Below are 16,226 nucleotides of genomic sequence, written 5' to 3' on the forward strand. Positions count from 1 at the left end.
AACTAGACACACAGAAGTCCAAATAAATGAAGAGGAAATAGGCAAATTACCTGAAAAAGAATCCAGAATAATGAGAGTAAGGATGATCAAAAACCTTGAAAACAAAATGGAGAAAATGCAAGGATCAATTAACAAAGACCTAGAGGAATTAAAGAATAAACATACAGAGATAAACAACACAATTACTGAAATTAAAAATACTCTAGAAGGAATCAATAGCACAATATCTGAGGCAGAAGAACGAATCAGTGAGCTGGAACATAAAATGTTAGAAATCACTTCTGAAGGGCAGAATAAAGTAAAAAGAATGAAAAGAACTGAGGATAGTCTCAGAGACCTCTGGGACAATATCAAATGCACCAACATTTGAATTATAGGGGTCCCAGAAGAAGAGGAGAAAAAGAAAGGATATGAGAAAATTTTTGAAGAGATTATAGTTGAAAATTTCCCCAACAAGGAAAAGGAAATAGTCAATCAAGTCCAAAAGGCACAAAGAGTGCCATACAGAGTAAACCCAAGGATAAACATGCCAAGACACACACTAATCAAACTAACAAAGACCAAACACAAAGAAAGAATATTAAAAACAGCAAGGGAGAAGCAACAAGTAACACATGAGGGAAACACTATATGCCTAACAGCTGATCTTTCAGCAGGAACTCTGCAGGCCAGAAGGGAATAGTAGTATATATTTAAAGCACTGAAAGGGAAAAATCTACAACCAAGATTACTGTACCCAACAAGGATCTCATTCAAAATTGGTGGAGAAATAAAAAGCTTTTCAGACAAGCAAAAGTTAAGAGAATTCAGTACCACCAAACCAGCTTTACAACAAATGTTAAACGGACTTATATGGTCAAGAAATACAAGAGAAGAAAAAAGATCTACAAGATCAACCTCAAAGAATTGAGAAAATGGCAATAGGAACATATATATCAACAATTACTTTCATTGTAAATGGATTAAATGCTCCAACCAAAAGACACAGGCTGGCTGAATGGATACAAAAACAAGATCCATATATATGCTGTCTACAAGAAAGCCACTTCAGACCTAAAGACACATATAAACTAAAAGTGAGAGGATGGAAAAATATATTCAATGCAAACGGAAAGCAAAAGGAAGCTGGAGTAGCAATCCTCATATCAGACAAAATAGATCTTAAAGATTACAAGAGATAAGGAAGGGCACTACATAATGATCAAGGGACCAATCCAAGAAGAAGACGTAACAAAGGTAAATAAATACGCACCCAACATAGTAGCACCTCAATATATAAGACAAACACTAACAGACATAAAAGGAGAAATTGACAATAACACAATAATAGTAGGAGACTTTAATACCCTACTCACACCAAAGGATAGATCATCAAATCAGAAAATTAATAAGGAAACACAAGTCTTAAGTGATATATTAGTTGAGATGGATCTCATTGATATCTTCAGGACATTCCACCCAAATGCAGAAGAATGCACCTTCTCAAGAGCACATGGGACCTTCTCCAGGATAGACCACATCTTGGGTCACACAAATCAAACCTCAATAAATTTAAGGAAATTGTATCAAGCATCTTCTCTGACCACAATGCTATGAGACCAGATATCAACTACAAGGAAAAAACTGTAAGAAACACAAACACGTGGAGATTAAACAGCACGTTTCTAAATAACCAACAGGTTACTGAAGAAATCAAAAGGGAAATCAAAAAATTTCTAGAAACAAATGACAATGAAAATACAACAACTCAAAACCCATGGGATGCAGCAAAAGCAGTTCTAAGAGAGAGGTTTATAGCAATACAATCCTACCTCAAGAAACAAGAAAAACATTGACTAGACAACCTAACTTTACACCTGGAAACTTTACAACTGGAAAAAGAAGAACAAAAAAAGTCCAAAATTAGTAGAAGGAAATAAATCATAAACATATGAGAAGAAAAAAATGAAAAGAAATGAAAGAAGCAATAGTAAAGATTAACAAAACTAAAAGCTGTTTCTTTGAGAAGATAAACAAAATTGACAACCCTTTAGCCAGACTTATCAAGGAAAAAAGAGAAGAATCAAACCAACAAAATTAGAAATGAAAAAGGAGAGGTTACAACAGACAATGCAGAAATACAAAGGATTATAAGAGATTATTGCGAACTATATGGCAATAAAATGGATAACCTGATAGAAATGGACAGATTCATAGAAAAGTTCAATCTTCCAAGACTGAACCAGGAAGAAATAGAAATTATGAACAACCCAATTACAAGCACTGAAATTGAAGCTGTGATCAAAAATCTCCCAAAAAACAAAAGCCCAGGACCAGATGGCTTCACAGGAAAATTCTATCAAACATTAGAGAAGAGCGAATGCCTATCCTTCTAAAACTCTTTCCAAAAATTGCAGAGGAAGGAACACTTCCAAACTCATTCTACAAGACCACCATCACCCTGATACCAAAACCAGACCAAAACAACACTAAAAAAGAAAACTACAGGTCAATATCACTGATGAACATAGATGCAAAAATACTCAACAGAATTTTAGCAAACAGAATTCAGCAACACATCAAAAAGCTTATATACCATGATCAAGTTGGGTTTATTTCAGGAATGCAAGGATTCTTCAGTACATGCAATCAATCAATGTGACACACTATATTAACAAACTGAAATATAAAAACCATATGATAATCTCAATAAATGCAGAAAAAGCCTTTGACAAAATTCAGCACCCATTTATGATTAAAACTCTTCAAAAAATGGGCATAGAAGGAACCTACCTCAATATAGTAAAGGCCATATATGATAAGCCTACAGGAAACATTATTCTCAAAGGTGAAACACTGAAAGCATTCCCCCTAAGATCAGGAACAAGACAAGGGTGTTCACTTTCACCAATATTATTCAACATAGTTCTGGAAGTCCTAGCTACAACTATCAGAGAAGAAAAAGAAATAAAAGGAATCCAGATCAGAAAATAAGAAGTAAATCTCTCACTGTTTACAAATGACATGATACTGTACATAGAAAACCCTAAAGATAGTATCAGAAAATTATTAGAGCTAATCAGTGAATTTAGCAAAGTTGCAGGATACAAAATCAATATGCAGAAATCACTTGCATTTCTATATACTAACAATGAAAAATCAGAAAGAGAAATTAAGAAATCAATCACATTCACCATTGCAACAAAAAGAATTAAACATCTAGGAATAAACTTACCTAAGGAGACAAAAGAACTATACACTGATAATTATAAGACAGTCCGTCTGGTCAAGGCTATGGTTTTTCCAGTGGTCATGTATGGATGTGAGAGTTGGACTGTGAAGAAAGCTGAGCGCCAAAAAATTGATGCTTTTGAACTGTGGTGTTGGAGAAGACTCTTGAGAGTCCCTTGGACTGCAAGGAGATCCAACCAGTCCATCCTGAAGCAGATAAGTCCTGGGTGTTCATTGGAAGGAGTGATGCTGAAGTTGAAACTCCAATACTTTGGCCACCTGATGCCAAGAGCTGACTCATTGGAAAAGACCCTGATGCTGGGACGGATTGGGGGCAGGAGTAGAAGGGGACGACAGAGGAGGAGATGGCTGGATGGCATCACTGACTCGATGGGTATGAGTTTGAGTAAACTCCGAGAGTTTGTGATGGACAGGGAGGCCTGGTGTGCTGCAATTCATGGGGTCGCAAAGAGTCGGACACGACTGAGCGACTGAACTGAACTGAACTGAACTGAATGAAAGAAATCGAAGATGACATAAACAGATGGAGAGATATTCCATGTTCCTGTGTAGGAAGAATCAATATTGTGAAAATGACTACACTACCAAATGCAGTCTACAGATTCAATGTGATCCCTGTCAAATTACCAATGGCATTTTTCACAGAAGTAAAACAAAAAATTTCACAATTCATATGGAAACATAAAAGACCCTGAAAAGCCAAAGCAGTCCTAAGAAAGAAGAATGGAGCTGGAGGAATCAACCTTCCTGACTTCAGATTATACTACCAAGCTACACTCATCAAGACAGCATGGTATTGACACAAAAACAGAAATATAGACCAATGGAACAAGATAGAAAGTCCAGAAATAAACCCATGAACCTGTGGGTACCTTATTTTTGACAAAGGAGGCAAAAACATACAATGGGGTAAAAACAGACTCTTCAATAAATGGTGCTGGGAAAACTGGACAGCCACCTGTAAAAGGATGAAATTGGAACACTTCCTAACACCATACATAAAGATAAACTCAAAATGGATTAAAGACCTAAGTGTAAGACCAGAAACTATAAAACTGTTAGAAGAAAACATAGGCAGAACACTCGATGACATAAATCAAAGCAAGATCTTCTATGACCCACCTCCTAGAGTAATGGAAATAAAAACAAAAGTAAACTAGTGGAACCTGATTAAACTTAAAAGTTTTTGCACTGCAAAGGAAACTATAAGCAAGGTGAAAAGACAACCCTCAGAATGGGAGGAAATGATAGCAAATGAAACAACTAACAAAGGATTAATTTCCAAAATATACAAGCAGCTCATACAACTGAATACCAGAACAATAAACAACCCAATCAAAAAGTGGGGAAAAGACTTAAACAGACATTTCTCTGAAGAAGACATACAGATGGCTAACAAACACATGAAAAGATGCTCAACATCATTCGTTATTAGAGAAATGCAAATCAAAACTACAATGAGATACCATCTCACACCAGTCAGAATGGCCATCATCAAAAAGTCTACAAACAATAAATGCTGGAGAGGGTGTGGAGAAAAGGGAATGCTCTTGCACTGTTGGTGGGAATAAAATTCATACAGCCACTATGGAAGACGGTATGGAGGTTCCTTAAAAACTAGGAATAAAACCACCATATGACCCAGCAATCCCACTCTTAAGCATATACCCTGAGGAAACCAAAATTGAAGAAGACATATGTATCCCATTGTTCACTGCAGCACTATTTACAATAGCTAGAACATGGAAGCAATCTAGATGTCCATTGACAGATGAATGGATAAAGAAGTTATGGTACATATACACGAAAGAATATTATTCAGCCATAAAAAGGAACACATTTGAGTCAGTTCTGATGAGGTGGATGAACCTTGAACCTATTATACAGAGTGAAGTGAGTCAGAAAGAGAAAGATAAATATCGTATTCTAATGCATATACATGTAATATAGAAAAATGGGGCTGAAGAATTTATTTACAGGACAGCAGTGGAGAAACAGACATAGACAATAGACTTATGGACCTGGGGAGAGGGGAAGAGATGGTGAGACGTATGGAAAGAGTAACGTGGAAATTTACATTATGATATGTAAAATAGATAGCCAATGGGAATTTGCTGTATGGCTGAGGAAACTCAAACAGGGACTCTGTATCAATCTAGAGGGGTGCGATGGGGAGGGAAATAGGAGGGAGGTTCAGAAGGAATGTCATAATGAAAGAGATTAAGCAGAGACACAAACATTAATTTTAGACTTTAAAGGACATCAGATATTTAAGGTAATGGTGTGTAATATTTAATAAATGTGGAAGTTCCACTTCCAGAATGGCAATATAAAGTCTCTGCAGACCTGTTGCTCAGCATAACAGATGAAATTTATTTTTGAAACAACCATAATAAGTCTCTGGAAATAATCCTAAGGACATACAGCAACTGAAGAAACATTTATTCAAGAAAATCTATTAAAACTGTAAGAACAGGAAGATCCTTTGATGTGTGAAATAAAACTTGCTTCTTCCCAACTCTTCCCAGCCCAATTCAATGAAAACTCCACTGCAAGTAGGCGCAACCAAGAACAGAGGGCTTCCTCTCCTATCAGCTTCAAGTTGACCACTATGGTATCTTCCTGGGAGGAGCAAGACGTCAACATTTCTCATTCTGTCCCCATCTACCTGCGGCAGAGGCTAATTTTCAGGCAATTACAAGCCAAGAGATCAGGGACTCCCTTTTCTATTTAGCCCTCCTTTATGGAACAGAGACTCTATCTCATCCACACTGTGCTGAGAATATGGGGGTTCAAATTACCCATGACCTGACTCATTTTCGGGTCAGAGCTTCTGCAGCATGAGAACAACCTGCTGATACCACCTTCTTCCCAGTTCCTCAAGCAAGGATGTCATGCAGAAGTGGACTACTATCCCACTTCTCAGTTCCAGAGCCATGGCTTAGAGATTTTTCCCATGAGAAAGCAAAGCATAAAACAAAGAGCTCTGAAGCTCTTTCCCAAGACTGACTTTATTTGAAAGAGAATGCGGGGAAATTTAAGCTCAAAAGTATTCTCAAAAGCAATGACAGTTTTAGTGGAAAGCAATTAAGAGGAGACTAGATGTCTTATTAATAAGTATAAACTAAATCAGATGAACTAGTTTACCAGAGAAAACCTGCTAGTTTACCACTAAGAATAGTGCTTCTGGGATCAGAGCAAACTGCAAACATTTGATTCAAAAACTATCCCTGCAAAGAACTTAAATGAAATTGAAACTATCTGTGGGATAATGTATGCCCTAGGATATTGATGAAAACAAGAGAGCTAGCGATTTTTAACAGAAGAATTTAGCATTTGGCTTTACTCAGGGCAAGTGACAAAGAGAGCCCTGCTAAAGAAACTGTCATCCTTGGGTGACCGTGCACATGCCTGAAGCAGTGCCCTCTAGGGAGCAACATCAGAGGTTTTATACCACAGTGGGGAGGGCAAATAGACTTCACTAAAATACTTCAGCCAGTCAAAAAATAAATGAAAAATCAAACCACAAGTTTTAAATTACTAGTTGATAGCTCAGTTCGTAAAGAACCGCCTGCAATGCAGGAGACCCCAGTTTGATTCCTCGGTCGGGAAGATCCGCTGGAGAAGGGATAGGCTACCCACTCCAGTGTTCTTAGGCTTCCCTTGTGGCTCAGCTGGTAAAGAATCTGCCAGCAATGTGGGCCTGGGTTCGATCCCTGGGTTGGGAAGTTTCCCTGGAAAATGGAAAGGCTACCCACTCCAGTATTCTGGCCTGGAGAATGCCATGGACTGTATAGTCCATTGGGTCGCAGAGTCAGACACAACTGAGCGAATTTCACTTCACTTCACAACAGAATAACTTTTATGCCCAGTTTTCCAGGGACTATTGTATAGCACATGAAACTCTGCTCAATGTCATGTGGCAGCCTGGATGGAAGGGTAGTTTGGGGATGGGGGCAATGAATACATATATATGTATAGCTGAGTCCCTTCATTGTTCACCTGAGACTATCACAACACTGTTATTTGGCTATACACCCATACAAAATTAAAAGTTTTTTAAAATGTCCAGTTTTCAACAAAAACTTATGAGACATGCAAAAAACAAAATGTGACCCATACCGGGGAAAGGAGGTGGCAGGAAGCTAGCAATGGAATCTGAAAGCAACCAGATTTCAGTCTTAGGAAAGACTACAAAGCTATAATAAATACATTCAATAGGCAAAGTTAGTGCTTCAGGAAGTAAAGGAAGGTATACTGAAAAATCTCAACAGATAAAACATATTGCCAAAGAGTTAAAAATTATTTTTAATGAACCAAAAGCATATTCTGTTATGGGAAAGTATAATAAATGAAAATTTTGTCAGTAGAGATCAACAATAGATTTGAACTAGCAGAATTAGCAAAATTGAAGATAGATCAATAGAGATAATATGATCCAAAGAACAAAATAAAAAAGTAAGAAGAAAATTAACAGAGCCTCAAAAACCTGTAGGGAACCATTAAATATATCTATATATGCAAAATGGGAGCACCAGAAAAAAAAGAAAGGGCAGAAGATATATTCCAAAAACTAGCCCCTGAAGACTTCTCAAATTTAATGAAAAACATTAATGTCTAGATCTGAGATGTTCAATAAATATAAATATAAAGAGATAAATACCCAGAGAACTACACACAGAAACATCAGGGTAAAAAATGCTAGAAGCCAAAGGGAAGAATCTTGACACCAATAAAATAACTTTGCATGAAATAAAAGAGAAACTCAAAAATTAGCAAAAAGTGACATCAGGGAAAATGACAGAGTAGAAAGCTCCAGGAACATATCTCTTCACCTAGACAATAGTCTGGCAGAAATTGTCTGATGTAATTATTCTGGAACTAGTCTATTTGAAAATTTGCAGGTTCTAGGGGAAGTATGACCCTAGAAATTAATTGTGATTAATTTCAATCACTTTAATACAGTGCAGTACTGGTTACCCATCTTCTAATTTCCAGCCCCATGAAAGGTATCCAAACCAGTGTTCCTATAGTAGCTTGAAGAGTAATAGTAGGCAATAAGGACCTTGTCCTCCAAATATCAAGGCTCTATATCCTGGTTACAGATTAATCCTTTGAATCAAGGACCTAAAGACACAAAGGCAGGTCACAATTAATGCAACCACCATCAGCTGAAAGAGCGTGCAGGGAATTTAGAAAGAAAGTACTTTTTTTCATTTTTCCTTCATTTTTCCTTTTCCTGCCTTTCTGAAGTGAGACATGTAGGGATTATGATATTCAAAACTCACAATATATGCACAAAAATTTAGAAAATCACTGCATATATGCCAGAGAAAGATGTAGGCACAAGAAAAATACACCTGAGGAGATCTCACACTTAAACCTCAAGCTTATCTCCAGCACAGACATATCCTCCAACAATTTTAAGCTTTTTTAAACAGCAAACACTGGAGAAAAGGGAGAATCTGATTCCCAGAGTTATCGTATTTTAAGATTCAAGTTCACTTTCACATGAAAAAATCACAAAACAAAGTAATAGGAAAGTTTGGCCCACTCAAAAGAAAAAATAATCAAAAGAAACCATCTCTGAAGAAGAACAAATGGAAGACTTACTAGACAAAGACTCAAACAAGTGTCTTGAAAATGCTCAAAGAGCTAAAGGAAGACATTGAAAAATTTAATAAAACAGTGTATGAGTGAAATTGGAAACTCAGTAAAAAGGATAGAAAGTATTAAAAGGAGCCAAAAGAAATTCTGAGATGAAAAGTACAATTACTGAAAAGAAAAATACACTACATGGATTTAAAGGCATATTTGAACATAGAGAAAAATCAGCAAGCTTGAAGATAGCACAATTGAAATTGTCAAGTCTGAGGAATAGAAAGAAAGAGGGTTTAAGAAAATTGAACAGAGCCTAACAGACCTGTTGAACAATACCAAGATCAACATATGCAGTTTGGGAGTCCCAGAGGAAAAGAGAGAGAAAGAAAAGGGTAAAAAGAACATTTGAAGATACAATGGCTGAAAACCCATATTTGATGTAAGCTTTGAATCTACAAATCTAAAATCATTGTTTCGAATAGGATAAACTCAGAGAGATCCACACCAAGATATATTACAATCAAATTATCAACAGCCAAAAAGAGAGTTTATACATCCATCAGAATGATTTAATAATCTTTGCCCTTTTTTCTATTAGTGTGGTGAATTACATTGGTTGAGTTTTTAATGTAAGCCAACATTGTATTCCTGGAATAACTCTCACTTGGTTGTAGTGTATTCCATTTTTTTAATGTAATGTTAGATTCAATTTACTAGTATTTGCTAAGTGTATTTTCTCCTATGCTTAGAAGATATGCTGGTCTATAATTTTCTTTTCTTGTAGTTTGTGGTGTCTAACTACTTATAGCATTAACGTTATACTGTCTCATAAAATGAACTGTGAAGGATACTCTCTTTTTCTACTTCTAAGGTACATAGTAGTAATGAATTCATATGTTCACTATGTTCACTAAAAAATATGTACATAACTGTTTATTAATGCACTACACATAATGGCTAAAACTTCACATAATGGCTAAAACTACACATAATGGCTAAAACTTCCATCCATCAATGGAATGGATAAATAAATTATGGCATATTCATAATATGATGGAATATGATTCAGTCTACTGAAGTGGAATACTGTACATATACATTGGAATAGTATTCATCAATGAGAATGCACAAACTACAACTACATAGCATACAACCCAAACACAATATGGAAAGAGAAAGCCAAACACAAAAGATGCAATGAACTTTGTGAAAATTCATTGAGCAGTATAATTATGATTTGTTTACTTTTGAGGAAAATTGCTTTACAATGTTGTGTTGGTTTCTGCTGTACAACAATGCAAATCAGTCATTACTATATATGTATATCACCTCCCTCTTGAGCCTCCGTCCACCCCCCCATCTCACCCCTTTAGGTCGTAACAGAGGGTCAGGCTGGTCTCTCTGTGTTATATAGAAACTTCTCACCAGATATCTCTTTTATGCATTGTACTATATATATATATGTCAATACTACTTTCTCCACTCATCCCACTCTTTCCTTCCCCCCACTGTGTCCACAGTCAGTCTCTATATCTCCATCTCCATTTTTTCTCTGCAGATAGGTTCATTGATACCATTTTTCTAGATTCCACATGTATGCATTAATATACAGTATTTATTTGTCTCTTTGTGACTTACTTCACTCTGTATCACAGGCTCTAGGTTCATCCACCTCTCTAGAACTGATTCAAATTCATTCCCTTTATAGCTGAGTAATATTCCATTGTGCGTGTATATATATATATACATCTTCTTTATCCATTTATCTGTTGATGGACATCTAGGATGTTTCCATGTCCTAGCTATTGTTAATAGTGCTGCCATGAGCATTAGGTTACATGTGTGTTTTTCAATTATGGTTTTGTTTGCTGTGTGTGTGATACTTCAGAATTTTCTTTAAAAATAAACAAAGCAAAATTGAAAAAAGGCAAACAAAATGCTCACATACAAGAATTATAATTACTGAAATTAAAACCAAATGATCAGTTTTGAATTTTCCCAAATTTCTTACCAAAATGGAAGAAATAGAATGATACAAGCAAAAACTCATGAAAACATTTTTAACAAAAACTAGGTGGCAGAGTATTTCCCCAAGAACCCTAGAATACAAACAGGCCAAAATCTCTGACAGTAGTAAGACACAGGTGCAATCAGCAGTTATGCTGCACATAGCCAGAGAAAGAGTTAAATTTGTTATTCCTAGCACCTAGAGAAAACAGAAATTTATAAGTTTCAGAGAGAAATTTTCAATATTGAAAAAATAATCAAAACAAGCAGGAAACATATAAAAAGGTGTTCAGAATCATTAGGCATCTGGTAAATGCAAATTTAAACTGGCATGAGATATCACTACACACACATCAAAATGGATAAAATTTTTTAATTGACCATACCAAGAGTTGGTACAGAGAGGAAAAAAGGAGATCTCATACATGGCTGGGGGGAACATAAGATACTTGGAAAACTTTGGCAGTGTCCACTAATGTTAATGATACTCGATCTCTGTACCCCAGGAAAATGATTTCATATAAGTACCAGGAGGTAGGTAGAGAATGTTCAAAATAAAGTTGAATGTAATAGCGTCAAACCAGAAACTGTATTAGTTACCTCTCAACTTAGCAACTAAGCAGCAGTAGCAGCAGCTGCAAATTACCAAAACTTAACTTAGTGATCTAATGTTTTAGTGGCCTAAAACAACAATAGACACTTATCACAGGTATATGGGTTAGAAATTGAGAAGAGGCTTAGGTGGGTTATTCTGGCTCGGAGTCCCTCATGAGGCTGGAATAAAGCTATCGGCAGGGGCTTCAATTGTATGAAGGCTCTCTGAGACTGGAGGATCTACTTCCAAGATGTCACTCACTCACATGGCTGATGACAGTTTGTCACCGCACAGAATTCTCCATAGGACTGCTTGAGTGTTCTCACAACATAGTTGCTGGCTTCCCTCACATCAAATGATCCTAGAGAGAACAAGATAAAAACTGTAGTGTCTTTTATAAACTAAGCTCAGAAGTCACACTGTTATTTCTGCAATAACCTATAGATTGCACCTGTCAGCCCCATTCACTGTGGGAGGAGACTAGACAATTTTATGATCACCAGGAGGCAGAGATCATTTGGGGGCATCTAGAAGGCAATGGACATGAGTTTGAGTCAGCTCCAGGAGTTGTTGATGGACAGGGCAGCCTGGTGTGCTGCAGTCCATAGGGTGGCAAAGAGTCAGACATGACTGAGCAACTGGACTGAACTGAACTGAACTGAGAAGGCTGGAAAGCACACCATATGTCCACCAATAGTAGTGGTATAGTTGTACACGGGAAACTTTACAGTAATGAAAATAAATGAGGTATAGCTATTCACAACAACATGCTGCTGCTGCTGCTGCTAAGTCGTTTCAGTCGTGTCCGACCCTGTGCGACCCCATAGAGGGCAGCCCACCAGGCTCCCCCATCCCTGGGATTCTCCAGGCAAGAACACTGGAGTGGGTTGCCATTTCCTTCTCCAATGCGTGAAAGTGAAAGTGAAGTCGCATCTGACTCTTAGACCCCATGGACTGCAGCCTACCAGGCTCCTCTGCCCATGGGATTTTCCAGGCAAGAGTACTGGAGTGGGTTGCCATTGCCTTCTCCCACAACAACATGGATGAATCCTAAAAATATGTTGAATGAAAGAAGCCAGATAAAAAATAATATATACAGTATGATTGCATTCATATGAAGTACAAAAAAGGCAAAATGAAACTATAATATTTAGGGTTACATACTTAGATAATAAAATTATAAATAGAGAAGAAATGTTTACCATAAAAAGTCAAGATAGTAGTTTTCTTTAAGGGATAGGAAGTAAGTCTTGGTAGTGGCATAGCTTTCTTCCAGTGTGTTGTGTTAGTCGCTCACTTCTATTCATTAGAAGGGCTGATGCTGAAGCTGAAGCTTCAGTATTTTGGCCTCCTGATGTGAAGAGCTGACTCATTAGAGAAGTCCCTGATGCTGGGAAAGATTGAAGGCAGGAGGAGAAGTGGACAACAGAGGATGAGATGTTTGGGTGGCATCACTGACTCAATGGACATGAGTTTGAGCAAGCTCCGGGAAATGGTGAAAGACAGGGAAGTCTGGCGTGCTGCAGTCCATGGGGCCACAGAGAGTGACTGAACGACAACAACAAAGTTGCTCAGTCATGCCCAACTCTTTGCGACCCCATGGACTGTGGCCCGCCAGTCTCCTCTGTCCATGGGATTCTCCAGGCAAGAATATTGGCGTGGGTTGCCATTTCCTTCTCCATGGACATGTTTGTTAACTTTATTGTAATTCACTAAACTATACATTTATTTCCATATACTTTTATATGCTTCGTATAGTTTACAGTTTTTAAAGTTTAATAATTTTTTCCTTATTTGTGGAGGTTATGCAGGGATTTATTAAAAAAGAAAATCCCTTATTGTAATTGACATAGAGATTATTTATTTTAAATATTTTAATCCCAACTTATTCCACTTGGAGTAGTCTTCAACTGTGTAACAATAAATACAAATACATCCTATCTTAGGAGTAGCTACATTATTACTACCTCAATTTCATTTCTGCAGTGAATGCCTTCACATTTGTGTTATATAGACATGAATTTCCTCTTTCCTTTAGGATGAAGATTGCCTACTCATAAGAGTACTATAGAGATCCTACACTACACACACACACCACACAAATACCACATACACACACACAGATACACACAACAGGAAAAAGAAACTATACCCAATTTTTATGAACATAGTTTCAGGACAATGTTTAGAAACTGAGTCCTATAGAACATTAGAGTTCATGTAATTCCACTTTATCAAAGAGCATGTGAGTTATTTTTTCCATGTCTAAAAGTTATTATCTTACCCTCTGCAATTTTTACAAACTGTGAGCAATAAAACCATATTTCATGTGGAAGTAAATCTATTGAAATACTTAACATGGTCATATATAGTAAAAATGGAATTATGTCATCTCTGTTTTAACTGCATATATCATTTCTCTATTGGTGGTATAACTGGAAAGGGAATTATTGGGGAATTTTGTAAACAGGGCCCTCTCAATTACTCACCTGTCAAATCTTTCCTTTCTTAGGTAACATCATAAACCAGGATCATCAAGGAATCATTGGCTACTACATTCCCAGCAAGGGAATTTGTTGGGGAAAGGTGATTGTTGAAATCATACATTTCTAACATTATGTGTTAATGGAGACCAATGGGAAGCACAGAGATTCAAGCATGTGGAATGGGAACATGATATTTGCAGAGGAGGAGAACTTTTTAAGCTGCTTTCCAAAGGCCCCTGTAGTTTGATTGATACTTCTGACCCTAACCTCTAATATTCCATACCTGTCAAGAGAATAGAAATAAAGAACTGTCTCCTCTTCTCTATTTTTCAACCATCTTTTCCTTCTTCTTTCTAACTTCCCCCTTCTATATCTTTTTGTTCCTAACCATAAACCTGGCAGGAATTAGGAAGTGATTGGGTGGGTAAAAGGCTCATCTGAGGATACAGCAATAGTAACACCATGATTTTTTTTTCTGTTAAAGGTGTTTCGTATTATGGAGGAAGCTAAAACACTATTCAATCTAGTAGACTATTTCATCAGTCAGATAACGTTGGAACAAATCTTCCTGACTTTTGCTAATATTGATAAGAAATAAAGCTGCTATGAGATTCATTTCTGATGCTGAAAGCTCAGCTTCTCTGTACACCAGTGCCAAATTGAATCTTGGAGACAGAGTTTTGGGTGAAGTAGAATAGTTTTATTGCTTTGCCAGGTAAAGGGGGCCACAGCAGGCTAATGCCCTCAGATTTCCCAACTTGAAGAAGATAATAAGTTTTATAGTAATTATTCAAGGAGGTTATGATCAGTACATAGACAGTCTTCTGATGGATTAGTGTTAAGGTAAGAAGAAGTCAGCATCATCAACCTTCAGCTCCAACTGGTCTGAGGTTCTACATGCTTGTGAGCAGCATACTGTCATTAACTGTTAACTTTTCCCACCTGGAGGAGGCAAAGATATCGTTGTGTGTACCCGCTTATGGGGAAACAGGACCCTGCCCCAAGGCTACCCTTGACTGTTTCTCCCTGGTCTCACAAGATCCCCTCCCTTCCCCAATTAACAACTGCTTGAATCTGCCCAGTGGAACTCAGGGAAGGTCATGGAGGCCGAATGAAGGCTGTTTCCTATAATCAAAGAAATGGGGGACACACAAAATCTTTGTTCTCAGGAGACCCACAGGGCCTTGCTCAGCATCATTTCCAACCAGTGACAACTATGCCTTTCTAGGCTGCTGCCTACAACTAGATGCATAGAAGCATCTCTCTCCCTCTCTCTGTCTTTCTCGATCTCACTCTCCCTCCCCTCCCCTCTCTCCTCTCTTCTTTTCTCTCTTTCTCCCTCCTCCTTCTCCTCCTTCTTCTCTCTCTTCTCCTTCCCCTCTTCTTCCCTCTCTCTCCGTGTCTCTGTTTGTCTCTCTGTGTGTGTGTCTCTATCACTCTGTGTGTGTGTACAAAAACTGAAACCCCAAAGAAGAAAGTTTGCAACCTTTGATGATTAGCGTAAGTGACCTGTTGTTAAGAACTGAACTGTGAAGGGTCTGAGATTTTACCCAACCTGTAAATTGTCAAGTTAGCTTACCACAGTTCCATGAATACTGGCAGAAGACACTGGAATCCTAGGTCAAGGACACAAGACTTGAAACTTCCCTGCTGGTACAGTGGATAAGAATATATCTGCCAATGCAGGGGACACAGGTTCGACCCCTGGTCCGGGAAGATTCCACATGCCACAGAGCAACTAAGCCTGTGTACCACAACTACTGATCCTGCACTCTAGAGTCTACAAATCACTACTATTGAGCCTACATGCTGCAACGACTGAAACCTGTGTGCCTAGAGCCTTTACTCCGCAAGAGAAGCCACCACAATGAGAAGCTCTCACACTGCAACCAAGAGTAATCCCCACTCACAACTAGAGAAAGCCCACACATAGCAACAAAGACCCTATGCAAACCAAAAAAAAAAAAAAAGACACTAGACTTTGTTACTTATGGCAGAGATCATATTTGTGTCAGTTCCCCAATCTTACCTGTTTATTCAAAGGGTTGTGTTACAGGAGAGGAACCCTGAGCTTCTGGAACTCAAATCTTCATAATGGGCAGTCAGTAAACCTGCCCAACATGTGCTCTGGAAGTAAACATTTTATTATGCTGAACATTAAGTAAACCTTTCCTCTGGTCCAGAGGGAGATGTTGTCTCTTGTCAAAAGCCATTTGCTCTATAATCATCCTTGCAAAATCCTTGCAAAACAAAAAGGCAGTTAATACATTTTCTTGAAAATCATACAGAAACGCAAAATACCCATG

The 16,226-nt window shown here is 37.6% G+C and overlaps 1 protein-coding gene across 1 annotated transcript in view; it reads left to right on the top strand.

Moving 5' to 3' along the window:
• LOC133063215 (phospholipid-transporting ATPase ABCA3-like) overlaps positions 1-14,518 on the top strand; it is a 215,743-nt gene extending 201,225 nt beyond the window's left edge. Inside the window, exons 29-30 of the mRNA XM_061152338.1 lie at positions 13,947-14,020; positions 14,405-14,518. Coding sequence (XP_061008321.1) covers positions 13,947-14,020; positions 14,405-14,518 — 188 coding nt within the window. The remainder of the gene's footprint in view (positions 1-13,946; positions 14,021-14,404) is intronic.
• Positions 14,519-16,226: the final 1,708 nt, after the last annotated feature.

Source organism: Dama dama, chromosome 10, assembly GCF_033118175.1.
Source record: "Dama dama isolate Ldn47 chromosome 10, ASM3311817v1, whole genome shotgun sequence".
NCBI lineage: Eukaryota > Metazoa > Chordata > Mammalia > Artiodactyla > Cervidae > Dama > Dama dama.